The following is a 13,339-nucleotide window of genomic DNA, read 5'->3' as shown; positions in this document are numbered from 1 at the left end:
CTCAGCCTCCCGAGTAGCTGGGATTACAAGCACCCACCATCATGCCTGGCTAATTTTTGTATTTTTAGTAGAGATGGGGTTTCACCATGTTGGCCAGGCTGGTCTCGAACTCCTGACCTTGTGATGTGCCCACCTTGGCCTCTCAAAGTGTTGGGATTACAGGTGTGAGCCACCTCACCCCGCCGAATTTTGCTTTTTAAAAAAGGAAAAGCTTTTTAAAAAAGTAAGATTAGTGTTTTGTTCATGAATGGTTAATATAAGAAAATATTAATGGTTAAGAAATAACTAATGCTTAATATAAGAAAAATGGTTTGGGGCAGCTCTTTCAAATATTTCACAAATAAGGCAAAGCCAGGAGGGACAGTCTTTATTCTCGATATGTGAAAAGCCAGACTAGATGTAATCATGTTGATGATTAAATATTATTTCCTCTTTTAACATTTTAAAAGCACTTTTTTTTTTCTAAAAACAGTATAGGCTGTACATTAATTTTGAGTTTCTGTATGCAACTTACAGATCTGGTGAAGATCTCCTTGAGGCAATTGTGTAAAATAATCATTTTTATGCCCCTCATACTGGTTACATGTCAATGTCCTTGTTCTTTGTGCTTCATGTCTTTAACCAGTTGTCTACTATAGAATAAGTCAGTGGTTTTCAAGGGTGGAGTGAGGGGGAGGAATTCTGACTTCCTGGGGACATTTGGCAAGGTCTGGAGACATTTTTGATTGTCACAACACTGAAAATGGGGGAGCTACTGTCATCTAGTGAGTAGAGTTTAGATGCTGCTGAACTCCTCCATTGCACAGGACAGCCCACCACAGCAAAGAATTATCTGACCCCAAATGTCAATAGTGACCAGGTTTGAGAAATCTTCGTACTATGTAAACAGTATTTATCTATGAAAGATAACATTTTCCCCCCAACCCAATGTGACTAGTAAAAGACAAAGATTTTTAAAGTCATGAAATGGTCAAAACTGTCATGAAAGCTGGCAGTATTTTTTGTTTTATTTTATTTTATTTTATTTATTTATTTATTTTCCTGAGACAGGTTTTTGCTGTGTCACCCAGGCTGGAGTGCAGTGGCACAATCATAGCTCCTTGCAGCCTTGACCTCCCGGGCTTAAGTGATCTTCCCACCTCATCCTCCCAAGTAGCTGGGACTACAGGTATGTGCCACCACTCTCAGCTGATTTTTTATTTTTTGTAGAGACAAGGTTTGTCTTGTCTCTACAAAACTATGTTGCCCAGGTTGGTCTTGAACTCCTGGGCTCAAGGGATCTTCTTCCGTCGGTTTCCCAAAGTGCTGGGATTACAGGCAGGAGCAACTCTGCCCCGCTTTGGCAATATTTAGTGGAGTAATAAACAGAATGAGTTATTGTCTCATGAGCAAACTCACCTTCCCAAACCTCTGTGCATGTTTACTCAGAGACTCTCAAATGTTCCATTCTAAAAGGGAAATGTACAAATTTAAATTATTATATGTATTTATTGATTTAAAAATAGAATGAAAACAGACATTACTGCCTTTACTAATGTGAACCCTTGGGGCTTTGCTGCATAGGCCAAATACATTTCTGGGATTGAAAAAACTAAACTTGGGAGAGAGAAATCTTTCCTCTACAAAGGAGAAAATGACACAACCCGAGGAAGAAATGGACGTGAGAGGCTGAAATAAAGGGCCTTCCTGGTCACTGAGCCCATTCATCCCTGTGGTCTGGTTACTGAGCCAGGAAATTGCCCCTTTTTGCTTTAGCCAATTTGAATTAGATTTCTGTAACTTGCCACCAAAAAAGTCCTGACTAATATACCACCCGATTAATATCAGTAATATTTCGACAGTTTGCAATAATGCAATGAGATATGAAGATTGAACTTGAGATTAGTTTTTGATTACAGTATTTAAGACAGAAATCCTAAACCATTCATTTAACCAACATTTACACCTAATATGTACAAATATTCTGTGCTAGGTGCTGAGAACATAAAGGCAAATTTAAAAATTGTCTCTCCTTTGAAAGACCTCTCAGTCTAGCTGAAGAGATGGAAAAGTATCATGTCGTATGAGTGCTATGCTAGAAACAAGCCCATCTTATGGGAGCCAGCAGAAGGGGCACTTAAATCCTAAAGGGGCAAGAATGACTTGGAGGCGGTGACCATCACGAAGTAAAGAGGGCATTTGAGCTAGACAGAGTGGGATAGTTGAGGCTGGGTGGAGAGAAATAGTAAGGAGAGACTGAGACACTGGCAGTAGTGTGTTATGATCGAATATGAAGTGCAAGAGGATGGGAGAGTGGCCAGGAAGGAGGCTGGGAACTGTATCTCAAAGGTCTTGGTGAAAAATTGAGACTTTATCCCCAAAGCTTGGGGGGACCACTAATGGATTTTACATAGGTGAGCAATATCACGCATATTCAAAATATCACACTGTAAGATGAGGATAATAGTTACCTGGCAAGACTGTTGTAAAGAGTATAGATAATATTTATTTATTTGTGTCCTTTTGGAATGTAAATGTTCGTAATATTTCTCTTTTTAAAAATATTTTTAAAATTTCAATAGTTTTGGGGTACAAGTGGTTTTTGGTTACGCGGATGAATTGTATAATGGTGAAGTCTGAGATTTTAGTGTACTCATCACCAGAGGAGTATACATTGTATCCAATATGCAGTTTTTTTATCCCTTACTCCTCTCCCAGCTTCCCTGTTCTGAGTCTCCAAAGTTGATTATATCCTTCTGTATGTAGGTATATATCATTCTGTATATATAGTCCATTGTATCATTCTTATATAGTGGGAGCTAAGCTATGGGTATGCAGATACATACATAAGCTCAGTATACCCATAGCTTAGCTCCCACTATATGAGGGAACATATGGCATTTGGTTTTCCATTCCTGAGTTACTTCACTTAGAATACATAGATATTATTTCTTTTTTCTTTAAATAGAGAAGGGGGTCTTGCTATGTTGCCCAGGTTGGTCTCAAACTCTTAGGCTCTGGGATTACAGGTATGAGCCACCATGCCAGGCCTAGAGATGATATTTAAAGTGATGATTACCGTGCTTAAAAATGGCCAAGCCAGGGCCAGGCGCAGTGGCTCACCCCTGTAATCCCAGCTACTCAGGAGGCTGAGGCGGGAGAATCGCTTGAATCCGGGAGGCGGAGGTTGCAGTAAGCTGAGATCGAGCCACTGCACGCCAGCCTGGGTGACAGAGTGAGACTCTGTCTTAAAAAAAAAAAATGGCCAAGCCAAAAAATACATCCTCATTCTATTTCAAATGCTGTTAAAAACAGCTTTGATGGGAGGCTGAGGCAAGAGAATGGCGTGAACCTGGGAGGCAGAGCTTGCAGTGAGCCGAGATAGCGCCACTGCACTCCAGCCTGGGCGACAGAGCAAGACTCCGTCTCAAAAAAAAAAAAAAAAAAATCAAAACAAAACAAAACAAAACCATAAAAAGCTTAGCGTTGAGGCCGGGCGCTGTGGGTCGGGAGTTCCAGACCAGCCTGATCAACATGGAGAAACCCCGTCTCTACTAAAAGTACAAAAAATTACCCAGGCGTGGTGGCACTTGCCTGTAATCCCAGCGACTCGGGAGGCTGAGGCTCCCGCTTGAACCCGGGAGGCGGAGGTTGCAGTGAGCCAAGATTGTGCCACTGCACTCCAGGCTGGGCAACAAGAACGAAAACTCCGTCTCAAAACAAAACAAAACAAAAACAAAAACTTAGAGTTGGTTCATCCATTAGTAGGTGTGATTATGGAAAATTTTTACCTGAGTCTTAGACCCGCATTAAGATACTCCCTACATCTGCAATAAAGTGGAATCTAAATTGCAAGTCAGCCTTGGGACCCTCTGGACCATTCAGGTTTCCTGCAAATGGGAACATTTCAAACCGAGATGGAGTTTTCCAGATCATTCTGGAACGAAAAGGACCCCAATAGCCACTATGAAACCTTTTCTGTATCTGAGAAGTGGGGAATGAAGGGGTCCATACCCCCCCCCCAGAATTCAGTTTTATATTAGGCTTGTGTAGCTCAATAAATGTTTTCGGTCTAAAAACTATTCCTAAAGAATGCTTCTTCTGGGTCACAAGGGGGCAGGAGAAGGAAGAAATACTTCATTGCAACATAAAATATCAAATTAATGTTTTCTACGTGAAAGTCAAGACAGCGAGGGGACAAGTGGGAAAAACAAGTTCACCTCAGGCTACCAAATCATTGCAAGATTTCTTTAGTGCTATAAGTCACTGGGTCATGCAGTGTATTTCACTTTCTGACTGATTTCAAGGACCCCTCACACCATTTATTTAGTCTAGTGATTTAGAACTTTTAAGGCAATACAAACATTATTTGGAAAACACAATAGTTGAAAAACATATCCCTCCATTTAAAATAATAAAATTTATCTCACGATCATAAAGTGCTAATTTTGTGTTAAAGGCAGAGAATATCTCAAATTAGAGGAAAATGAAAACATCTGAAAATATGTCATTTTATCAACTATGTTTGGAAGCAATATCTGTTAAAGCTTTTTGCCTGTTTATTCTTATCAGCCAATTTTAAGGCTTTAATCCTTAAAATACATTTTCATGAAAACTCTAATTGTTGACATTTTTCCAGGTAATGACTTTTCAACAATTTAGAATATTTTTCTTTATACAAAGGTTAAATAAACATATTCATGCATGTATTTGCATAGAAAACTTTAAAAAGAATGTATAAGAAACTATTAACAGTAGTGTCCTTGGCCTGGGATTGTCAGGTGAAGAGAGGGAGAGGGATTTAACTTTTTCACTTTAGATCCTTTGGTACAATGTGATATTTTTATTTTTTATTTATTATTTTTTTGAGACAGAGTTTCAGTCTCGCCCAGGCTGGAGTGCAGTGGCGTGATCTCGGCTCACTGTAACCTCTGCCTCCCGGGTTCAAGGGATTCTCCTGCCTCAGCCTCCCGAGTAACTGGGACTATAGGCACGTGCCACGACGCCCAGTTAATTTTTGTGTTTTCAGTAGAGAGGGTTTCACTATGTTGGCCAGGCTGGTCTCGAACTCCTGATCTTGTGATCCACCTGCCTCGGCCTCCCAAAGTGCTGGGATTACAGGCATGAGGCACTGTGCCCGGCCCAATCTGATATTTTTAAATGTACATGAGCATGAATTGTTTTAATAATTAAAAGGACTGGCTGAGCGCAGTGGCTCACACCTGTAATCCCAGCACTTTGGGAGGCTGAGGCAGGTGGATCATGAGGTCAGGAGTTCGAGACCAGCCTGGCCAACATAGTGAAACCCCTCTCTACTAAAAACACAAAAATTAACTGGGCTGGTGGCATGTGCCTGTAGTACCAGTTACTCGAGAGGCTGAGGCAGGAGAATTGCTTGAACCTGGGAGGTGGAGATTGCAGTGAGCCAAGACTGCGCCATTGCACTCCAGCCTGGGTGACAGAGTGAGACTTTGTCTCAAAAAAAAAAAAAAAAAATTAAAAGGACTAAATGAGAGGAATATTTTTCTAACTTTTGTATGCATAATCTTGATAACTATTAAATACCTATACAATTTCTACCCTTTAAGGTCTTATTTTGTCAAATCACAGTATACCCACACATTAATGTGTTCTATACACAACTCTAGTCAAAGATATGCAAATGACCTTGAAATCATAATGCAATCTGTTTACCTCAAGGGCAGATGTATCTGAAACCATAGTACAATGCACATGTGTAATAATCCAGAAAAGTTCAAAAAGAAAAGAAGTGATAGCAGATATTTTTGTATGTACAAATTTAGACATGGAATTATTTTATGTTGCTGTATGTTTTTTTCTACTTCTGTATATTTAGCTTTTGAATATTAATAATTAAATTACTCTTTGTAGCACATTATAAAATTATATTGATAAAGTTTTTTCATTTTTAAAATGTAACAGGTGTGCAGAGTAATTTATTTTTCCTAAGTAAACTATTTGACTCAAAAAGTTAAATTCGATTCTAGATATTAGCCTCAGTGTGAGGCTAAATCTCTTGCAAATTCCTGAGTCTTCTTTTCAAAGCATTCTTAATGAAGACAGTTAGTGTTAATTATGTTGTCATTTAAAAAATCCATGTCCACAACAGCTGTATTTTACTCCTTAACCTTGGGAAAATTATTTAATCTCATTAAGCTGCAGTTTCCTCATCTTTTAAATGGGAAGAATAATAAGACTAGTTCATAAGGCTGTTAAGAGGATCAACTGTGTCGATGCATGTAAAATAATGTAGTCTGTGGTACATAATAAGTACTCAGTAAATATTACCTACTATTTTGCTTGTATTTTCACTATTGTTTTACTAATTTTAACATTTCTCAACATTATCTCTAGCTTTTGAAATATATTGCTTGAAAATTGCTTTAGTAGAGCACATTCTTCCCAGTTCTTATGGGAAGAAATGTGTTTAGCTCCCATAACAATTAATCTTCTCTTTTTTGCTATGTAACACAAATAAAATCAAAAGTGAAGTATATTTAAATTTCTGTATTTAATATGCATGAGTTAGCTAACATTTATTTAGCTTACTTATTTACTTACTTTATTTACTTATTAGCTAAGTTAGCTATACTTAACAACAAATACATATTTGAAATGGTTGTGCCTTAAGATAATTCTGAAATGATTGCATGTTGTCAGAAAAGGGTTCCAACAATTAAATTTATGAAGCACTGTTTTCCCACAGAATGAAAGTAAGCTCATATATTCACACTGTAGTGTATAATGGTAGATTTAAAAATAGCCTCAAAGTGCAACTTTTGAAAAAACTAATTGGATTAATACATTAAAAATACCTTAGATAAATAAAACATACACTAACTTAAATGCAAAATTTGAGGATAGATCTTGTGAATTAGCTTAAAATCAGTTGCCTTGATTTCAGTGAAGAGAATTACTGAGGCAGAAGGTAAATTCTTAAATTCTTAGTGTTTTCTGAAGCTATAATAAGAAGCTAGCTGTACAGTACCTTGATCAAGTTGTGTCCCACAGTGTAGACAGCTGCTAAATTTCCCTTCTCTCCAGGGGCATGCATACCTGTCCCATACCCATGCCAAGCCACTAGATATGGGTTGTGAATTGTAATCCAATATTTGACACGGTCCCCAAACATCTGGAAACAGTATGTGGCATAGTCATTGAAGATATCTATTATGGTATCATTTTTCCACCCCCCATATTTTTCTTGCAGTGCCAAAGGCAAATCCCAGTGGTATAAAGTAACTATAGGTTCAATGTTTCTAAGCACTAGAGCGTCCAGAAGAGTATTGTAGTACTGCAGACCTTTTGCGTTGGCAACTTTTACTATTCCATCAGGGAAAAGCCTTGGCCAGGAAATTGAAAATTGATAAAAAGAAACTCCTATAAAATCCAGGGCTGATAAGTCTTTTTCCAGAAAAATATAACTGTCACTGGAACCATTCATGCTGCTGACATTTTTAAGGTGTGTGTGGATGAAATGATCCCATATAGAAGGTCCTTTTCCATCCTTCTTCCAACTCCCTTCCACTTGCAATGCTCCAGTCCCAATACCCCAGAAAAAGTTTTTAGGGAAAGTGTCATAGAGAAACAGCTGACTTTCATTTACCGGAGTAAAATTAGGATTTTTAGACCATATAGCTCTTCCATCTCCAGAGAATCCAGTAACAGCTCGTAGCAGAATAAGTGCTGACAGGATGACAGATCTTTGCAATCCCCCGTTGGACATTGTATTCCTATAGCGTATGGTTATTTCATCAGTGCTGAAGAAAATCCATTCATTCCCTGGAGATCCTGCCGCACAGCCTGGCTTCATTTGCCACCAACTGCTGGACTGTCTTATCAAAGCTTCAGTAAAAGCTTGTGATTGTAAAGCTCTGTCAATGATTAGCTTGAACTGGGAGACTGAGGATGGGTCATAGAGAGCAACGTAATTTGAGGGAGGTGGCCCTATTGCAGTCACCAACGCGTCTCCTTCTCTCTCATTATGGAAAAAATTAGATGAAAATGTATCGGTGACAAGAGTTTGAATGTGTAACTAACACATATGTAAACACTGGAGTAAAATCACATTATTTTCCGTGTAGCCTTTCATATTGACCCAAATCTTTTCTGAATGTTTTGAACATTATTGAATAAGGTATATAGCTTTTCTATTTTTAGAGTTTTTGTGTGGTAATTTTATAATCTCATATATCAAGAAAAATAACATATACAAGTATATAGCATTCCTACATACCAATAGTAAAGAATTAGAAAACACAATAAGAAATTACACTTCTCCACAAAATTATAACACATCTAAGAACAATCTTAATAAATGTTACCTATTTTAGGAAAATTGTAAAAATGTATTGGTAGATTTGAGAGAAGACTTGAATGAGAAAATATAGCACTTTGTGGATGGAAAAATGAAATACTTTTCAATTTAATACATTTAACTTAACTAAAATCCTCTAATCTCTAATTTTATTTTTTATTTTATTTATTTAACTTAACTAAAATTCTCTAATCTCTAATTTTTTAATTAATTAATTAATTTTTAATAAGAGTCTTGCTTTGTAGCCTAGGCTGGAGTGCAGTGGTGTCATCACAGCTCACCGCAGCCTCAACTTCCCGGGCTTAAGCAATCCTCCCTCCTCAGCCTCCAAGTAGCTGGCACAACAGGCACATGCCACCATGCCCAGCTGATTTTTGATTTTTTGGTAGAGGTGGGGTCTAGCTATGTCCCCCAGGCTGGTCCTGAACTCCTGGGCTCAAACAGCCCTTCTGCCTCGGCCTCCTAAAGTGCTTGGGATTATAGGTGTGAGCCACCATGCCTGGCCTAATCCCAAATTTTAGTTCAAGAAAATTATTATGAAAGGCCAGGCACAGTGATTCATGGCTATAATCCCACCACTTTGGGAGGCCAAGGCAGGCAGATCACTTGGGGTCAGGAGTTTGAGACCAGCCTAGCCAACATGTTGAAACCCCGTCTCTATTAAAAATACAATTAGCTGGGCACGGTGGTGGGCACCTGTAATCCCAGCTACCTGGGAGGCTGAGGCAGGAGAATCTCTTGAACCTGGGACGTGGAGGTTGTAGTGAGCTGAGATCGCACCACCGCACTCCAGCCTGGGCAACAGAGCAAGACTCGGTCTCAAAATAAAAAAAAAAAAAAAAAAAGAAAGAAAATTATTATGAAAGTTCCCTTGAAGAATAGGCAATATTTATTTTTAAAAAGGAAAGAAAAACCTGAAAAAGAAAATAGCAAAGGCATAGACTACCTTCAGCATGATTCTGGAATAAAGATAAACATACAGAAAGAAATACATGCACATACAGAAAGAAATATTGTACCGAATCGATAGCCTCCAAATAACCTGTAAAAAATTTAATGTTTTACAGCCTGGGGAACATAATGAGGCCCCATCTCTACAAAAAAAAATTAAAAACTAACCGGGTGTGGTCGTGCATGCCTGTAGTCCCAGCACTTTAGAAGGCCAAGGTGGGAGGATTGCTTTGAGCCCAGGAGGTCAAGACTGTAGTGAGCCATGATTGCACCACTGCACTCCAGCCTGGGTGACAGAATGAGACTCTGTCTCAAAAAATAATAAATAAATAAATAAATAAATAAATGTTTTAAATATTTGAAGTATCACATATGAATGAGAGGCAGAGTGGTTAATAGTTTGGTCTCTGTGCCAGATGAGGTGGCTCACACCTATAATCCCAGCTACTTAGGAGGCTAAGTGGGGAGGACTGCTTGAGGCCAGGAGTTTTGAGACCAGCCTGGGCAATATAGTGAGACTATCCTCACCTCTAAAAAAAGATGATTGAGGCCGGGCACAGTGGTTCGCACCTGCAATCCCAGCACTTTGGTAGTCCGAGGCGGGTGGATCACCTGAGGTCAGGAGTTCGAGACCAGCCTGACCAACATGGTGAAACCCCATCTCTACTAAAAATACAAAATTAGCTAGGCATGGTGGCACATGCCTGTAATCCCAGTTACTCGGGAGGCTGAGGCAGAAGAATTGCCTGATCCCGGGAGGTGGAGGTTGCAGTGAGCCAAGATCGCGCCATTGCACTCCAGCCTAGGCAACAAGAGCAAAACTCTGTCTAAAAAAAAAAAAAAAAAAAAAAAAAGAGATTGAGCCTCTAGAGGCAGACTGCCTGAGTTTAAATATAGCTGTGTAACTTGCCCTCAGTTTCCTCTTAACTAAGAAAAGGCATAATAATAATATGCACTTCATGGATTATTGTAAGAATTAAACGAGTTAATACACTGAACCAAATGGTTTTCTCTGGAATATAGAAACGAATGAGCCAGTACATGTAAGGCACTTGGAACAGAGACTGACACATAGTAAGTTATGTGCTAATATTATTTTTGTGTGAAAGGGAAAGATTATTCAGGACATGATGCCAGGATTTAGCATAAAAGACAATTTGTTCTGGCTCCTGCCCACATTTTTAGCTTCACTTCTCTCAGTTGACTAAGGGGTACACAGCCTGCTGACTTGTACCCCTGTACCTTGGTATGTGTGCTCTCTGCACAGAGTATGTTTCTCCCTTCATCTAGCTCATGTCTATCTTTTTTTTTTTTTTTTTTTTTTGGGACGGAGTCTCACTCTGTCGCCCAGGCTGGAGTGCAGTGGCGGGATCTCGGCTCACTGCAAGCTCCGCCTCCCGGGTTCACGCCATTCTCCTGCCTCAGCCTCCTGAGTAGCTGGGACTACCGGCGCCCGCCACCACGCCTGGCTAATTTTTTGTATTTTTAGTAGAGACGGGGTTTCACCGTGTTAGCCAGGATGGTCTCGATCTCCTAACCTCGTGATCCGACCGTCTCGGCCTCCCAAAGTGCTGGGATTACAGGCGTGAGCCACCACGCCCGGCCGTCTTTTTTTTTTTTTTTTTTTTTTTAACTTTTAAGTTCAGGGACACGTGCAAGTTTGTTACATACGTAAACTTGTGTTATGGGTGTTTGCTGTATGGATTATTTCAGCAGGCAGGTATTAAGCCTGGTACTCATTAGTTTTTTTTTCCTGATCCTCTCCTTCTTCCGACCCTCCACCCTCTGATAGGCCCCAGTGTGTTATTTCCCTCTATGTGTCCAGGTGTTCTCATCATTTAGCTCCCACTTATAAGTGAGAACCTGCGGTATTTGGTCTTCTGTTCCTGCATTAGTAAGGCCTTTCTGACTCCCTATGACTCCCTAGCCTGATTGGATTTAGATGGATCTTCTGTTTTCCCATGGCAGCCCATGTTTTCTCTATTATGACACACAATAAATCAGCTAACCACACAATAAATGTATCTGTATCCTCTGTTTGAGTGTAAGTTTTCTCTCTCTCTCTCTGTTTCTCTCTCTCTCTCTCTCTCTTTTTTAAAAACCAAAACCGGGACCATGATTGGTTCCCTGTTGATTGTCTGTGGCCCAGCATGGTACTTGACATATAGCAGTCACTAAAGTATTTATTGAATCAATGAGAGTATCTATAGTAGGCTGGGCATGAGGGCCCACACCTGTAATCCCCGCACTTTGGGAGGCTGAGGCAGGAGGATCGCTTGAGTTCAGGTGTTCAAGACTAGCCTGGGCAACATAGTGAGAATTCATCTCTACTAAGAAAAAAAAAGTAGCTATAGTAGACTATGTATACCTCTATCACTGCATTTATCACATAATCCTGGAGTTGTTTGTCTCCTCCACCACACTGTAAGAATATCTCCTATCTAAATGTTTATAATTGCTTATCAGAGTAAATGATTAATAATTATCTATTGAATGAATGGAGTTGGTACATTACTTTACTATTTATGAAAATAAAATTTTAAATGTAATATCTTAGATCCTCACAAATATATTTAATTCAAAAATGTATAACCACAGAAATGGTTAAGATGGTACATTTCATATTACTTGATTTTACCACAATTTAAAAAATATAGCCACAGAAAACTAAAAGAAAACAGAAGTAAATATTAAATTATGTAAATGTGTAGATTATATATATTATTCTATTTACATATGCTGATATATAAATAATTTATAATTAAAATATAAAAAATAAAATTTAAAGGCAAATAACAAACTTGGAAAATGTCAAAGCAAATCTAGAAGGCAAATGGCCAAAGTAAGGCAAATGGCCATAAGTAATTCATGCAAATCAACAAGAAAGCCACTAAATCTCTAACAGATAAATGGCCAAACAACATGAATTAAAAAATACACAAAAGAGGAAATGCAACTAGTGAAAAATGTGGCTAATAAAAAATTAAACCATGAGTAATTAGAAACATACATAAAAAGAGGTATATAATATTTAATCTTTTTTTTTTTTTTTTTTTTTTTTGAGACGGAGTCTTGATCTGTCACCCAGGCTGGAGTGCAGTGGCGCGATCTAGGCTCACTGCAACCTCTACCTCCCAGGTTCAAGTGATTCTCCTGCCTCAGCCTCCCGAGTAGCTGGGATTACAGGTGTCTGCCACCACTCCCGGCTAAGTTTTGTATTTTTAGTGGAGACGGGGTTTCACCATGTTGGCCAGGCTGGTCTCGAACTCCTGACCTCAGGTGATCTGCCTGCCTTGGCCTTCCAAACTGCTGGGATTACAGGCATGAGCCACCGTGCCTGGTCAATATTTTATCTTATAAAATTAGCAAAAATAAAAATGATAAGTGATGAAAACCAATGTTGATTAGATTGTTGATTGCAATGTAAGTTTGCACAATACTCATGAAAAGTATATATGTATGTGTGTATATATATATATATATATATTTTTTTTTTTTTTAAAGATAGAGTGTTGCTCTGTCGCCCAGGCTGGAATGCAGTGACGTGATCTCAGCTCACTTCAACCTCTGGCTCCTGGGTTCAACCAATTCTCCTGCCTCAGCCTCTCAAGTAGCTGGGATTATTTAAACGCATACCATCACAGCTGGCTATTTTTGTTTGTTTGTTTTTGAGACAGAGTCTCGCTCTGTCACCCAGGCTGGAATGCAGTGACGTGATCTCGGCTCACTGCAACCTCCACCTCCCAGGTTGAAGCGATTCTCCTGCCTCAGGTGCTAATTGTTATATTTTTAGTAGAGATGAGATTTCACCGTGTTGGCCAGGCTGGTTTTGAACACCTGACCTCAAGTGATCCACCTGCTTCAGCCCCCCAAAGTACTGGGATTACAAGCCTGAGCCACTGTGTCCGACCACATGGAAAGTAATTTTCCAATATACCATGAACCTAAAATTTTTTGATTCAAGAATTTCTGAAATACATTGTAATGAATTGTTTCTAAATATATTAAAGTCCTCCATGCAAAAATATTTTTATAGCAATATTATTTATAACAGAGGAAAATTATAAATAA

At 39.0% G+C, this 13,339-nt stretch overlaps 1 protein-coding gene across 1 annotated transcript in view; it reads right to left on the bottom strand.

Moving 5' to 3' along the window:
• KLB (klotho beta) overlaps window positions 1-7,813 on the bottom strand; it is a 44,182-nt gene extending 36,369 nt beyond the window's left edge. The window contains exon 1 of the mRNA XM_003832182.5: window positions 6,989-7,813. Coding sequence (XP_003832230.3) covers window positions 6,989-7,813 — 825 coding nt within the window. The remainder of the gene's footprint in view (window positions 1-6,988) is intronic.
• Window positions 7,814-13,339: the final 5,526 nt, after the last annotated feature.

Source organism: Pan paniscus, chromosome 3 (genome assembly GCF_029289425.2).
Source record: "Pan paniscus chromosome 3, NHGRI_mPanPan1-v2.0_pri, whole genome shotgun sequence".
NCBI classification, from domain to species: Eukaryota; Metazoa; Chordata; class Mammalia; order Primates; family Hominidae; genus Pan; species Pan paniscus.
Note: the sequence above shows the minus strand (reverse complement) of the source record. Positions and strands in the feature narration are given on the sequence as shown.